The 16,436-nt window shown below is 42.0% G+C and overlaps 1 protein-coding gene across 1 annotated transcript; it reads left to right on the forward strand.

The window, feature by feature from the left end:
• Nucleotides 1-557: 557 nt before the first annotated feature.
• On the forward strand, nt 558-16,369 carry vwa5b2 (von Willebrand factor A domain containing 5B2). The gene is made up of 21 exons (XM_088085403.1): nt 558-752; nt 1,842-2,057; nt 2,622-2,847; nt 2,957-3,114; nt 3,997-4,128; nt 4,200-4,324; nt 4,443-4,619; nt 4,722-4,832; nt 5,469-5,671; nt 7,798-7,912; nt 9,290-9,475; nt 9,557-9,773; nt 9,865-10,202; nt 10,383-10,620; nt 10,710-11,042; nt 11,750-11,887; nt 12,389-12,517; nt 12,595-12,645; nt 13,681-13,792; nt 13,934-14,057; nt 14,143-16,369. The coding sequence occupies exons 1-21, from the start codon at nt 614-616 to the stop codon at nt 14,902-14,904; spliced, it is 4,230 nt and encodes a 1,409-aa protein (XP_087941529.1). The 5' UTR covers nt 558-613; the 3' UTR covers nt 14,905-16,369.
• The last annotated feature ends 67 nt before the right edge of the window (nt 16,370-16,436 follow it).

Genomic DNA, 16,436 nt, shown 5'->3' on the forward strand with positions numbered 1-16,436 from the left:
AAGTTGTATAAATGGAAACTCTAAAGGACACTGGGATTAGTTGGCAGTTTGTTATCAAGTTTCCGTTTAAAAAAAACACAACCCAAAAACAGAAGAGTAAAGTTTATCATTTCTTACTATCTAGGACTTAGAGTGCAGTAAAGTAAGTGTGAGACAGTAGTCATAAGTTTACATAAATTTGCATACAGGTTGGCCACTGATTACATATGATAGGCTTGATGCATAGTGTAGTAAATGCTGACCTGCATAGTCAATGATTTACCAAGCCTTACACTCAAACTATCACAGTTGGTTGCTAAGAGCCTGAGGAGAGGAGACAGTCTGGTTACATGTCCAAAAGCTGACATGTACATAAAAATAGATATCAGTAAGGCATATACGGTACACATTAAAAAATGTGAAAACAACAGACATTTTAGACATTTTAATCAATGCAGCAACGATCAGGTCTGATTTACACAGATTACTGTGATTGCTCTGTGAATGGAAAATGAGAGAATTTAAATGCACACTCACATATTCCTCTTCCTGTCTGCTCAGACTATTTCACTGGTCTGTATACCTGCGTTCTCATGCGACTGGCAGAGTAGAAGCTCATTGCTGCCCTGAAAAGATGGTGGGGCTAAGAAACTGCTCTACATGGGAACCATTGCTGCTTAAGGCCTCCTGCATCAAGTCCTGTGCCAACGGCTGCTCCCTGGGCATCACCGCACACCTTACCTACGCTAATGCTGACATAGAGTCTGTAGAGGGTGAGTAGTGGGATGATACAGTCTTAGCAAAAGTAATAACCATAGCAACTGTATTTTGACTCCATATGTCATCAAATCAGAAAAAGGAAGAAGTACATGGGAGTGTTTTGAGTTGATAGAAAAAAAAATAGACAGCCTACTTTAATCAATCCTCAAAACAGAAGGTTATGTTAACAAACACCCCAACATTTCTAGCAGCCAGATCAATATTATCTGATATGCCGTCACATTTGGAAGTGAAAAGGCTGGAGAAATTCTGGTAGACATATGCTGCACATAGATTATTTATCATAAAATGTTGTAGGTCAGGTTTTGGAAATAACATCATTCGAAATGGATTTAGTGTGGGCTAAAGAGGGTAGCTTTACTTGGACAACTGGGTTTTATCTGCGTAGAAGTAACTAAATGCATCAAGAACAAACATTGTGAGTGAGGAAAAATATGCTGTAAATTGGAAACAGTAGAGGGATAGGGACTGAGCTTTGAGGAACACCGCAGACAGTTAAAATTTTAGAGAAGCAGCTGTCTCCTACAACAGCAAAAGCTGTGTTGGAGAAATAATAGCATTTTAAATCAGGAGCAAAACACTCTGTGTGAATATGTGCTTCAAAGTTATCAAAAGTTGCATTTAAATGTAATAGGACCAAGGACCAAGATGGTCAGTCACATCTGATAGCAGTTAGCAAAATGACTTTAGTGAGGACAGTCTAATGATGGAAGAAAGGTGTGAGTATTATACTGTAGGTATAACAAGACAAAAAGCACAATCACTGAGCTCACAAGGACAAAAAGCAAAGAAAATTCACCAATGCTTTGAAAAAACTTCAAGCTTATAATGATTATCAAATGAAAAAAAGCACTTTTGTTTTCAGAACTGCTTTGCCAGCACTTTCTCAGACACTTTTGTCTGAAGCAACTACAATAAAAACATTCAGCTAAGTCAGACATCTTGAAAGGTTGCAAAGAAGACATTTATATCTTACCAAATATCTATTATACTTAAATATTTGCCACATTATGCAGTTTGATTTCTTTCTAAACTGATGCAGAAGTCTTAAATCGTTGTTTTGTGTGTGTTTGGCCCTCTAGGTGTGTTTGTGTACCCTCTCGGGGAGAAGGAGGTTGTGGTGGGCTTTGAGGCTGTTATTGCGGGGCGGTTAGTCGGGGTCCAGATCCAGAGCAGAGGGAAGCTGAAGGACTGCTGTTTGGATTGCTGCCCTGGATCTGGTCTTGAAGGCCACTGTGGAAATGGCCGGGAGTGGGGCTGCTGTGGGAGCTCTAATCTTGACATGCAATGCACCAATGGTAGGGAAGAAGAGACTCCCTGTATTTTTCTCATAGATTAAAATGGTCATTTGTACCATAATGTAGTGTATATCGTTGTCCACTGCTGTAATGATCCGGTCTCTACATGAATACAAATACAGCAGCAGTAAGTCCCTTCTCTGTCCTGTTTTAGCCTCTCTGAGGATGCAGAGGACAGACTAGGGAGGCAAATAGATTTGGCTGCCTGCCTAATGGTGAGGCTGCAAAGTACAAACATATATCAACGTGAAGTGTGTAGTATTTTATTGGAAACGGTAGTATCATGTGCATGAAATAATTTGTCATGGACAGCCAAGACCACACACATTCAAGTAATACTTTTGCAGACCCATTTTTTTTTAATTTTTAAGGATAATTAATTTTATATTTGGGACTGAACAAAACTTATTAGGGGGTCAAAGCTGGGGAGTTATGTTTTTTTAAATTTTGGAAGAGAAATATTGGTAACCGGAGGACCTTGCTTTAAAAAAAAAAAAACAAAAAAAAACAACTGTCTGTTTGAATTGTTTAATTATGCAAGTGACTGCTGTATTTCTACTTTAGGACATCTCATCCTGGATGAAGACCTTGAGAGAACCACCTTTATCGTGGGCACAGGCCTCATTGGCCCCATGGATATAGTGTCTGTTGTCATAAGCACCACGCTAGAACTCCCAACATTAGAAAATGGAGCAATCCGCATTGTCTACCCCACATTGCTGACCCCGATCGTCACTGGCCAGATAACTCAAAGCAAGAGTGAAAACGGGGGAAAATCTGAAGAAACTGGGTATTTATGTTGTAACCAACTGTGGCTATTTTTCCCAACATTATACATTTCATTTAATGAGATTTAATATAGACTGACTGATAAATTCTCCTTATTGTTTCCTCCTCAGACCAACAAGCTGTTTTGGTGCCACCTCAGGAAAACAGGACCGGGCTCTGGACTCAGAGCAGCAGTGTGCCCATGCTATCTTCACCAGTCCAGCTGCCAACCTGGCACCTTACGAACTCAACTTCCAGCTGCTGGTCAGAGGAGCCTGCCTATTGGCCGGTACTGGCTTTCTTCTCAAATATAGTTTATTCAATGGTACTCGAGTCAGTCACTGCAGAATACTGAAATGGTGGGCATAATTGCAAAATAAAATGAATGGCTTTCCAGATCCAGGTCAAAGAAGTCTGAATGAAGACTTAAAGGAACACTTAATTACTAAGTTGATCATTTTTATATCAGTTATTTACCCTTTGTTGCTTTGAACTTGTGAATAAAACTTTTTTGTAATCAATGAATACAAAAACTGAAGAATTCTTGATTAATTGGAGTACAAGGAAGATAGTAAAACTATATCAAAACATCTGTTTACAAACTAAAATACATCTTGTGCAGTATAATCCAAGTCCCATACATTCAGTCTTATGCTCAATACTTTTCAAACACATGCATTTTGCTAAAAGACTTTTGCATACAAGTTGTGCACCTGTGCAAGCACACAACTTTGAACTTTGCTCATGCATTCTGCTGAGCAGAGTTCAAACGTACATGCCTGTCTAAGGTGAGCTAATTGTTAGTGCTTGAGACTGTGCAGAAGTGTTGAATTGTAATACAAAAATGCATGAGCATGGATAAGTTTCACTCTCTGTTCAGTTCTCTGTAGGACAGGGCTGTCTATTTGGTAAGTACTGAGCATACTACAAGATACATGAGACTGAGATTACAGTGCACGAGTTGTGTGAGAGTTTGTAAACTGATGTTTTGATAACTGATATACAGAAAATAATTTTGTGAGTGAAATATTCCTTTAACCTCCCCTACTAGTGTATGTAATATGCATACCTGATGTTTATATAGCTTCAATTAAAAAGGTTATCATTACTTATCATAAACACATTAAAACTTATGATTTCCCCTCTTATTTTTTCCTAAATTGATTTGTAGGACTGGAGAGCCCTACTCACGCTCTGAGGGCAGATGCAGACCCCAGTGCCCAAAGTGCCTCTGCGACCTACATCACCTTGGCTCAGGAGCATCCATATGACAGACACATAGAGATCATTCTGCACCTCAGTGGTGAGCGATAGAAAACTGTCTCTAATTTTTCCTCCCTTGTTGTGGCTAAAAATAACAATCCTCTCCCACAGAACCTCACAGTCCATTGGTCATATTAGAGAGAGGCAGGCTCTCATTCTGCCAGTATGAACAGCTGATCTGCTCCCGCCGAGATTTCATTCGCTGCACTCGCAAAGATTCAGAGCCTGAGAGGAAGGTATACTCATGCTGCTTTGCTACTTAATTCAACTTTGGTATTTCTTAAGTGTCCCACTTCATGTGGCCTGACTCTTTTATTGAATACAAACATGCTGATATTCCATTCGTACCTGTAGCTGGAGTTTATGAGGAAGCGGTACCACAAGGACATTCTGAGCAGCCCCGTCTTGATGCTCAATTTCTGTCCCGACTTGCTGCGTGAACCTCTGGAGCTGCACAAAGCCACCCGAGAACTGCTGTTCCTTGTCGATCGCAGCGGCAGCATGAGTGGCACCAACATCCATCGTGTAAAGGTGAGCTGCAGGCAGGATGAAAAGATACCAATGAACCAAAGTTAAGGCTTGAGATTTAGACTGATGTGGCCCCGTCCTGTCTGTCCCTCCTTGATTCCACAGGATGCCATGGTGGTGGCATTAAAGAGTCTCCCCTCTGGCACCATGCTCAACATTGTGGGCTTCGGCACGACCATCAAGCCTCTGTTCACCTCCAGCAAGCTCTGCACTGATGTTGGTTTCATGGACCTTACTTTTACAGGATAATTATCTGAATCTGTTTTGTTTATTTGACTGTCGGCGAAACAAAGTATTCTGAATTACATATGAATTCTTTTCAGTAGAAGAAAATACATAGAGCATTTGGACCATGTTTCCTAAAAGCAGATGTTTTTCGACCATGCAGGACTACCTGTTCTATTTCCTCTACTATTTAATCAGGCAATAGGTCAGCTCCTTGGGTTGCCTTAGTAGCAGAGTATCAGGTTTTATGCAGACCAGGACAAACACTCTTTGCAACAACTCCTGACCATATGGTGACCTTTCATGCATTTTCACTAAAGCACGAGATGTCCCTCCGTCTCCTTTCCTGTCAGGCATGTTTGTCCACAGTGTGATTTGAGGTGGGTTTTAGGGCAGGTGCTAATGTGTGTATGTTTGCTCTCTCTTTATTAGAGATGTGCCGATTCAATTCTTTGCCACCCTTGCGGGGTAATTGGGGAATCTGATATCAAACAGTGAATTTATCTTGACAACATAGGTGATGTTTGCACAGGCAGCGACATGCGGGCGGACAGGTGTTGTTGTTTGATACTCGCCTCTCCCACCTTTATGTTTTGATAGCATCCTTCCTTTTCTTATTTTATACAGGCCACTCTTATGCAGGCGTTTGAGTACGTCCAGAGGATGAGAGCTGACATGCGAGGCACCAACCTGCTGGGGGCGCTGTCCTGGGTGTACCAGCAGCCCATGCAGCGCTCATATCCTCGCCAGGTCTTCCTCATCACAGATGGATCCATCAGCAATGTGGCAAAAGTGCTGGAGCTGGTCCGCAGAAACACATGCGCTGGCAGGTATTGATCTAAAACTTAACTGCCCATCAGATATTTAAAGGAACAGTAAGTGAGATTTTGCTGGCTTTAGAAGCATGTTGTGGTGAGGATTGCAAATTACAACCAGCTGAAACATCTCGCGGTTAGGATTCCTTCAGTGCTCATTTTTCAGGAGGTTTTTAACAGGAGCCAAATTATTTACAAAGGTCTCCTATGCCTTAATTCAAATGGACCAGGTGATTAAAATAACACAGATAAAAACACCAAAGAGCACTTCCACGCTACAAATCAGTGTTGTCCAACACTGTTTGGCACTAAATAAATGGGCCACTAACCCAGCAACTAATGCGTGCTCACCTTATTTCTGATCCAGAAGTTTAGAGTTTTCTTCCAGGAGGCAAATGATCTGTAGAGGTGTCTTTCTCTGCAAAACAAATGGACCAGGTGATTAAAACAGGTAAAAACACAGTTTCATGTAAAAAAAAAAAAAAAAAAAAAGTCTCATCTCAGAGGGGCTGTCAACTACGGTTGATGGTGTGTTAATGTGTGCGACCCACCGAGGGAGATTTAAAAAGCAGCTGTTAGTGGTTAGCAGCTAGCTCAAATAAGAAAAACATTGCCTGTAAATGTCAGCAAAACGAAGAAAACAGTGAGATTCAGGAGTGCATTACCCTCTTGAGAGGACGAGATCATCCGCCATATAGCAGAGATGGTAAAAGACTGTTATTGCCATCTTAATGCATATGTTATAATGTATGTCACACTAGTGGCAGACGGCATTGTGTTAAACGTCACGCCTTTTTTGGTTCCTCAAAGGCTATTTAAAATCACACACTGGAGCATTTAGTTCTGTGTTAACATGCAAAGGAGGCATAAAGACGAGACTTAGTGTTCGCCCTATGGGGCCATCTCTGTGTAAAAGGGCTAGTGTTTGGTTTGTCCGTTCTGGGCTACTGTAGAAACACGGCAGCGCAACATAGCAAGCTCTGTAGACTAGGACCTGCTCTCTATGTAGATATAAAACTAGCAATTCTTATTTTCAGGTGATTATACACTAAAGAAACAGTACTTGCTGTATTAAATTCTGTTTCTGCCAATATCCCCCTAAATCCTACACACTGGACCTTTAAACCATCTTGTGAGGAGAATGATACAGAGAGGGGGGAAAAGGTACCAAGTGGACATTAATTCAAACAACTAGTTAACAAAGATTTATTTTGTGGCTGGCTTGTGATAGGACATTAAATCACTTTGGCTGACAAGGAGGCAGAGAGAAATCGAGTGTGGTAAGTGCAGGCAGAATGAGGTGATAAATACGACCAAGACTCCATGAGGGGGTGGAAAGAGAGGAAGAGAGACACAGACGGGGAGAGAGGGGACTCAAGCAGCGATCTTGAGGAGACCGAAGCACTGTGAAAGAAAGGGCTGAGGTATTTTTCTGCCCCGCCCAGTAATCCCGTTAAGTGCTCTCCTCTGCAGTAAGAGTCACGCCCCTCTGGTTTTCCCCAGGCCCTTCAGCAATGCACAATAACTCCATTTATCTCTCATTAGTATTCTCCTGCTGGACTGACTTTCTCCACTGTATTTTGGCTGTCCCTTTGCACACTTTGTAAATATTTCTGTATCCTCGATACATCTAATTTAAACTACTGTCTCAGTAGTCCCTGAAGTAGGTCTTGTATTTATCTAATTTGGGATTTCTGTCTTATTATTCCGGTGGTGCAAACAGCATCTGGCCACAGACAGACTTGCTGTTTTTAGAAACAGCACACAAGCAGGATCCCTTTCAATTATTCTGTCCCCTGCTCTTTTCAAACTCTCAATTAGCCAAATAGCACCCAAATAACAGTTCTGTCTGCTGATGACTCCAAATTTTCTTCTTTCTTAGACATGTGCAAGGCTCTGTGTGTCATTAGAGTTTCAGAAATAGATACTCACAGAAGTTTGAGTTGTTGCAAGAGGCTGGTAGTGGATTTGATCAGATGGGAAAACCAGAGCAAGTGCCAGAACACGTCGTGGACTCAGGCAGTGCATCAAAGACCACCCTGTAACAGTAAAAAGTGAAGATAGTTCTCACATAATAATTGTGGTATCATAATGGGATTTTCTCTGTTGTAATGATGTAATACTGTGTAATACTTCTGCAGATGCTTTGGCCTAGGCCTTGGTCCCCGAGCCTGCAGGAGACTCCTGCAGGGCGTTGCCAAACTGACAGGAGGGGCTACAGAGTTCCTGGATGATGAGGAGAGACTTCAGCCCAAGGTCAGCTGCACTGCAGTACTGCCACCTATTGGAGAAAATATTAATTGCAGAACAATTATAGACATGATCATACTTTCATTTGACATAAATACAAATCTTGAAAAAATACCACTCACCCAGCATTTGGACTTAGACTGAGGTGGTGGTGCTGAATTGTTATCAACAGTGAGAAAAGCACATCTGCACACTCAAATCCATGAAAAAAGATAAATACATAATGCTTTAGTTTTTCATTTCTGCCTTACAGCATTTCATAAGCCACTAGCAGTGGTAATAAGTGAAGTGCATTTACTCAAGTACCCTTATTTTGTGAAATTATATTCTTGAGCATTTTCTTTATAAGCCAGATTTGTCTTATACTTTGTTTAGTACTTTTACTTTTGACACTTTCAGTGCATACTGCTGATAAAACCTATATGCTTTTACTTGAGTAAGACTTTGAATGCAAGACTGGAGTATTTTTACAGTTATGTATTCATACTTTTACTTATTGCAATATTTCACCCCCAAGTGTATGTCAGTTTGTCACTCCATGTTACATTGAATTTGTGAAGAAAACTTGCTTTTCTCACATGCCTCCACGGAGAAAGAAGAATACAAAAACTCACAAAAATTCTTGATTAATTGAAGAAAATGGGTGCCAGGTTTAACAACAGCAAGCTATATCAAAACATCCATTCACAAACTCTCACACAACTTGTGCAGTATAATCCAAGTCTCGTTTATCAGCAGTCCTTTCCGGCGGGTAACTGAGCTAAATGTGAATTCTGTCTATGCTTTCTTCAAACTCACTGAACATGGTAGCAGCTGGTCTACCACTACCACAATCAGTAGTGTGTTTGTGTTTTTGTGTGATTTTAAAGAATGCAAATCAACCCTTGAAACAGGAAAAAAAAAAAATTGCAATAACGTGTTTTTTTGCAGTGGAGTCTGGCATTTCAGAAAGCATCAATAGGTTTCACTGTCAGTTCAGTTGCCCGTCAGAGAGGGCTGTCAGTTTAAGAAGTAATGAGCATAAGACTGGATAAATGAAACTTGGATTATACTGTACAAATTGCGCGAGAATCTGTAAATTGATGTTTTTATATAGTTTTACTGTTGTTAAACCTGGACCCTTATGACTTCGATTCATCAAGAATTTTCTGCGTATTTGGATTCTTTTTTCACATCAGGCAAACAAGAAAAACATTGGGGGTTTTTTCACAAATTCAACATGAAAGGGTGCAAGTAATTGATATGCCTATGGTCATTTGGAGGGGATAAAGTATTTCTTCAAGTAAGGAATCAAAACTATTTCCACCACTGGACCTTTTTCAGTTATAAAAATGGATGGTAAAACCCTCATTTAGAAATATTGTCATCAATCTAACTCCTCAGTTAATCAAGTCTCTGAAAAAGGCCTTTGAACCTGTGCTGACCGACGTACGGATTGATTGGTACCTGCCAGAAAACATGGAGGCTTTTCTGTCACCCAATGAAATCCCTCCACTCTACCCTGGAAATCGTCTAATTGGATATTGCACTCTCTACGATATGACAAATTTCAAAGTAAAAAAGACAGAGGTATACATCATTACATTCATCAAACATACATGTGTGTATTTCTGAATAGAAAAAAAGATCTCTAATCTAACTGTTTCATAGTCTCAAGGACGGGGCTATAAAGGCGCACATCGTGACTCCACTGGTTCTGTTTTTGGACAATCAAATGATGAGCTTTCACCTCCTCCTGCCTCCGAATTAATGCCCGTGGTGACATGTGCAGATGGCACCGATTTGGAGGAGGCACTGAGGGAGATATCCAGAGAAATCTCCTCTGAGTTCTCCTGTGCCAGAAACACAGATCCTGGAACTAGCCCAGGTCAGTCACTCATTTTGTAGTGAATATATGTAAATCGATACCAGGCGCTTCCTATCACAGTGGTTAATGTTTGGGCTTCTATCCACTCTAGGCGTGGAGCTTGACTGGTCCAGTGACGTGAGGAGAAGGATCCAGGAGAGCTCGTACATCCAGGAGCAGTATGTCCTCACTCGCTGCTCACTCAGTAGCGAGCGGAGTCTACAAACACAGTCCTACTCACACATACACGCCTCGTCCAACTCTGACTCTGCAGGCGGGGTCTTTCTGCCTGACCCTAACTCCCCCGGTTCACTGCTGGACACAGGGTCTCTACCGCAAGGCCTTGAAAAGATGCCGCCTCCAGAACAGAGATCATCCCTGTCACGCTGGGCAGACTCTGCATGGCAGCAAAACCTCTCAGCGGAAACTCCTGATAACGGGACAGAAAAGGTACAGTTGATTGTAATGTATTCACTCTGAATATGTTTTAGGTGTTCAGGTAGGTATTATCAATTCATTGGTAAAAATGTGTGGAAACCCTGGTTTTGGACATATGTGGTTGCAGGGAAACATAAAATATGAGTCTTACCTGCTTTTTGAACCCGTTTGATTCTCCGTCTTTCCTACCAGAGTGGGCGTCTGGATGGAGGTGAGGAGTCTCGTAGGAGACATAAAGCACTGGCCCGTTCAACCATGGCAGCGCGGAGTTTCTCATCGCCTCAGGGTGAGATGGAGATGCATCGCCTAAGGAGAGCTCTGGAGAGGGTCTCCTTCGACCAAACACTGGGAGGGAGGCTGGACGAAAGCGATGGGGAGACAAAGCCCCCATCAAGAGGCACACTGTCCCGCATGAGCCTCACTGACTCCAGTAAGCTTTAATCCCCCAAAAAACCTAGCAACCTTTCTTTTTTGCCTAAGACAAATTCTTATCTCTCACTTTCTTACTCTGACCTCCAGACGGACTCCTGTTCCCCGCCTCTCCTCTGGACTGGGACAGCTTCACAGACCCAGAGTACCTCTTTACTCCTGCTCCACCAGAGGATCCTCCACCAGGGCAGTGCCGCTCGCTCATTCACGGCATGCTGAGCGGCAGACCTGTTTCCTGGGAAGCCACTGTGGACCTGGGGCACCTCTGGACACCTGACAGCCAGGAGTCACCCGGAGCTGAGGGAGGAGGGGACGAAGTAAAACAAGGGGAACCATGGGAGGAAATCATTCACCAACTGACTGCTCGCTCAGTGATCCGGGACTTTGAGAAAATGGCAGAGAAGGAAAGCGAAATTGGACATGGTGAGGCTCTAAGGGACATTTTTCCCGAAAATCCAAAATAAATATTTCCTCTTTTACCTCCCTTAGTGCTGTTTCCAGTCTAGATTGTTTTGGTGTTGAGATGTCTGCCTTCTCTACAGTATATTGAAACTCAATGGCACTTGGCATATGTGTTTTGGTGCAGAAGGAAGCGTGCATCTACTGCTAGCTCACCTAGCACCACTAAGGTAGCTGATGTCACAGCTCAGCCGAGGAGGACGTCATTAATGTTTACATCTTGAGCTGTCACGACCACAAGATTTCATCCATGAGTAGATGCAAGCTTACTTCTGCACGGTGATACTGTTGGTGGGTGTAGTTAAGTAGAAAAAAAAATCATGACATTAAACTGCTCACCACAAGGTCTGTGGATTATCTTGAGTAATCAGGTCATGATTTCTGGAAAGAGACATTGCTGTTGAGTCTTCCAAATGTACTTCTTGGTGCTTTGAGCACCACAAGCTGAGAGCCATATAGTTCCATTATATTTGAAAGAAGGCAGACATCCCTCCGGCCGATATCTCCGACACTCAGCAACTCACACCAAAACAATCTAGAATGATAAAAAGCAATACAGGTAAGATGGAAAATGGGTATTTTAATTTTGGGATGAATTGTCTTTAACTACTTCAAATATTTATCGCAAGTTATTGGGTATACATGCTGTCTCCCTCTTTACTGTTTCTCAGGTTCAGCTAAGCGATATCGCATGAAGGCTATCCAGACTAGTAAGCACTGTAACATCATCTGCATGTACACAGCCTTCACTACCACCAATAGCAACCCCAACAAAGGCTTGCCAGACTGTATGGACGTCCAAAACACAGGTGACGATTACAAACTCACACACACACGCACACACACACACGGACAAAAACTGAGCAATTATTTTAAATATTTTAGAGCAGAACTCAACCAATTTCACACATTACGTTTTATTTATAATAACGAGGATTTTATAAGAGGTCAGCATTCACTAGGCAGTGAGGGTCTATTGAAAGATGCTACCGAGTTGCATTATGGGAAATGTAGGATTCAGTGTTTTTGTCACTTGAGCCATTGTCTCGTTACACATCAGGATAAATCAGCTACTACTTTTTATTGCTGACCTTTGTCTTTTTCTTTTTAATGTGAGTCCCCCACCTTCATGAAAGTCCAGTGCATCACTGGAGCAAACCTTTAACATGTATTTCTATGGGGACAAGTATATGGTTTCAGCCAGCACCACATATATAACATTGCATTCAAAGTTAGTTTGCTGTGCCAGTTTTTACAGTCTATTAAAAAAATCTGTATGTATGTGTGTGTGTGTTTGTGTGTGTGTATAGGGATGCATTTGGGAAACAGACGGAGTTCCCAGTCAGGTAGTCGCAGGCAGAGGGCCTATTCTGTCGGTTTGGGCAGACGGCGCACGAGCAGAGACAGCGAGGAGATGGAGGACACCTGGGACTCTACAGGTAGACGGACTGAATAATTCCATCACCCATTTCTGTTGTCAAGACTTTAGGTCATCAACAATCTTTGTATCTCTCAGACAGAGATGACACCCCTGCCTCACCCTGTAGCCTTACATCCTGGGACTCTAGTAAGTATTGTCCACTCGATCAGTGAAAACATTCTGGCGTCAGTATAGCATTAAAGTTAGAGGTGTCTGACCAGAAAGCGAGCTCAAAAGTCAAGGTGAGTCTGTATGGATCGAAAAATCGGAACTGCTCTTCCCTGATTTGGTTATGCACACCAGCAATCTCCAAGGTAGTTCTTAAAGGATCAATTCACCCAATTTACAAAAATTGCAAAAATTCAATAACATCCTTCCAAAAACATTTTCTCCCTTTTGCTGTGGATTAACCACAAAACAGACTGTAAATCATTTTAAAAGGGATTACTTTTTTGTAACAAAAACATTTTTAACTGCAAGACAAGTAAAGGGTGGACGGAGCTTTTAAAAACAGTCAGGAAATCTCACTGTTGAATTTGTCGAGGAAACTTTTTTCATATGCCTCCACAGTAAACTAAAAAAAAGAAAAAGACTCCTCATGAAATTAAGTATGAAATTAACCATGTTAACAACAGCAAAATTATATCAAAACATCAGCTTACAAAATCTCACAAAACATGTGCAATGAAATACAAGCTTCATTTATCCAGTCATTTGCTCACTACTTTCCAGATGTGCAATTTTGCTAAAACATTATGATTTGAAACAGAAGAAACAGTCTCATGCATGGCAAAGTATGCACTGTGCTCAGGCTGAGCTCATATGCATGTGCATGCTCAGGATGTGCTACTTATAGGGGGAAGTGTTTATAATTCAATTTTTTTATGAAATCCCTGTGTTGTGGAAGTACTGAGCATATAACCGGATAAATTAGTTGTGTGAATGTGTGTAAATGGATGTTTTGATTTTGTTTTGGTGCTGTTAAACATGGTCCCAAGATAAATCAATTCTATAGAAAATTTTAGCCTTTTTTTTGGATCCTCCATTCACCGTGGAGACATGGGAGAAAGGAAACTTTCCCTCATAAATTCAACAAAACACACGGGGAGTAATTTACGACTGGTCATTTTGCATATGAAGTATTCTTTTCTTTTAATGTTTTATTCCACACTGCTGTCTCAGATCTAGGGGGCAGTGCGTACTCTGCCACGGCCCCAGCAATAACAGGCGCCTCATGCACTCGTTCACAGCGGTCTATCGAGAGCAAGTCAATGGAGAGCTTCTTTGGCAACAGGTAAGAATTTCACGTTAAATTATATTTTGTGCATGTTACCTCGGAGAGTAAGTCTCTTTCTGTGTGGATGGGTATTACATATACATCCAAATATATAGTTATTGAAATGCCACATGACCCACCTCTTTTTGTGTGTTCCAGATTTCCACTTGGCAGACTCAGGTCCTCTATTTCATCAGGAAAGCAGGTTCCTCTCAAGTCCCACTGTTTGTCTGCAGAGACTGAGAAACAACCTGAAACTGAAGCCCCAGACTACCTGCCCCTGGTGAGACGTATGGACACTTAGAACATACTTGAGTACACACAAGCGTGCAATCACACTAATTTGCTTCTATATGGTGTCTAATCAGGTGCGTCTGCAGCTGGCATCAGGGGCCTTCCTTCTGACGGAGATCTACTCTGACTGTGTCCAGATCCCTCTGGACCGCCTGAAAAGGGCTTCACCTTACAGCCTCCACCGCCGCAGCCTCAGCCCACCCTTTCGCTGCACGTCTCCCAGTGCTCCATCTTTATCCACCTCCACCAAGCCCCCAGGTGCACCCACTAGCCACCATGTTACCTTTTCTCCTTCCTCCTGCTCCATTGCCAAACCAACTGCTCCTCCTTTCCACCACACTCCAGACGACACTCCCCTGATGCTGGAGCCAAGGCTTCGCCGAAGACACCTGTCTGACCGAGACCCTGTCACCTCACCCCCTGACCTCCCCAGCTCTGAAGAGGGCTCCCTGGAGCTATCTGTCGGCCCCTTTCAGAGCCAGAGCCAAGGCCAGGCGGACAGTGGTCGTGGATCAGAGACAGATGTGTGTGAAGGGTCCTCATCAGAGCCAGCTGACCTCCAGGGGAGCAGCCTGTTGGCTCAGGAGGACCTGGAGGGCTCGAGCTGGGCCACAGCTGTGGCTCTAGCCTGGTTCGAGCACCGCTGCGCCGGCTACTTCATGGAGTGGGAGCTGGTGGCGGCAAAAGCAGATTTCTGGCTGCGCTGTCAGGAGCTACCCGAGGGAGTGGACCTAGCAGGGCTGAAGGGAGCCGCCAGACAGCTGTTCCTGCTGCTACGCCACTGGGATGAGAACATCAAGCTCAACATGCTGTGTTATAACCCCAATAATATGTGAGAAGATGATCTCAGAGAAAACTGAGCCAGATCTACTGATTAATCAATCAGAGTGATTCGAGAGAAGCTACGCCTTTAAATGGAAGAGTAAATCCTGTATTTTATCTGCAGGATCAACTAATGACCATAACCTAGAGCCAAGTTCATTCTAATATTACAGGGATAGTTCAGATTTTTCAGTGGGGTTACATGGAGTATTTATTCATAGACAGTGTATTACATATAGCATCAGGGGTGGCCAAACCTTTTTGATTGTGGGCCATAAACAGAAGAATTTAAAGAGTCAAAAGCCAAATAGCAAAGACATAATTTTCCACCAGTTATACTGCAAAAAATAAACCTGTTTCTAGACCAGAAAAGCCTACTGGCCATCGAAAATTCATTTTTTTTTTTATCAAACTTACGATGCATTATTACTATACAGTTTAACTTTTGACATGACAGCTGTTTACTGGTGTGCCTACAAATTACAAAGAAGTATTTCTCCATCGTTTTTCAGGTCCCCTGCCATGTTTACTGAGGTAAATGTTTTTTATCGACTAGCAATCAATCATTGAAGGTCAACATCTAATGTTTAAAATAGGAGGTGCAATCACAGGGCTTGCTAATAGTAGTTGCTCAAGACAACAGCGACATTGTGTTAAAACCAGGCTGTGCTATGTACATCAGTGAAATTTATTAGAAATATTCTCAAGCCATATTATGGTTTATTTTTAATAATTTCAAGCAGCCCATTTAAAAACAGGCAGTGGGCCCACAAGCTGTGGTTTTGCCATCCTCCAGTAAATGCATGTACTTTGCTCTCTTCAAAGCCACTGGACTCCATTGACAAAAACTACCACTGCCTCAATCAGTGGGTTACTTTGTGTTTTAGTGCAACTTTGAAAGAGGTTACTTCAGATTCACCAAAAAGTCACACAATAACACAAACTAACTGATGGAGGTAGCGGTAGACTAACAGCTCCTGTGTCCAGCAAAATCAAATCATTGTTTTTCTAAATGGAGTCTGGCTTTGACAGCTTAATTTCACCACAAATTCACTGTTGGACAGCAAAATAAAGAAAAATATTATAAATATAACGTATACTTGGTCCTCCAAACTGGGGGGCATGCCGACCGCTATCTACTGTAGGTAATACACTGATAAATACCTCATACAACCCCACTTCAAAAGGTCCGAACTACTCCTTAAAGTTTCACATTAACCATTTTAATGATGTAAGACTTTATACTTACAAATACCCTTAAATGACTTGGACCAAGTGGCCTTTAATCATAAATCTATATAACGCTTTATGCAATCACAAGAATGCCTTGACCGTCTGAATGGGCTTTTTGTAGTCTATATGCAGTCGGTTACTTTGCCAAATGTATAATCACAGTCAGTCAGTGTTGAATGGGAATGATTTTGATGATCAGGGTGACTATTTGATAAATTGATGAAATCTTACATTAAATGAAATTATTGTTGGAAAATAAAAAAAAAACAAAACAAAAAAAACAGTATGCAATTTAGCCATTTGTTGTAATGTG

The sequence above is a fragment of the Plectropomus leopardus genome, chromosome 12 (genome assembly GCF_026936395.1).
Source record: "Plectropomus leopardus strain MGB_pleo_1.0 chromosome 12, ASM2693639v1, whole genome shotgun sequence".
NCBI classification, from domain to species: Eukaryota; Metazoa; Chordata; class Actinopteri; order Perciformes; family Serranidae; genus Plectropomus; species Plectropomus leopardus.

Coding starts and splice junctions, on each gene's coding strand:
- vwa5b2 (XM_088085403.1), top strand. CDS start 614: ATGGTGGGGCTAAGAAACTGCTCTACATGGGAACCATTGCTGCTTAAG. Junction 9,774..9,864: donor AGATCCTGGAACTAGCCCAG/GTCAGTCACTCA, acceptor TATCCACTCTAG/GCGTGGAGCTTGACTGGTCC. Junction 10,621..10,709: donor CATGAGCCTCACTGACTCCA/GTAAGCTTTAAT, acceptor TCTGACCTCCAG/ACGGACTCCTGTTCCCCGCC.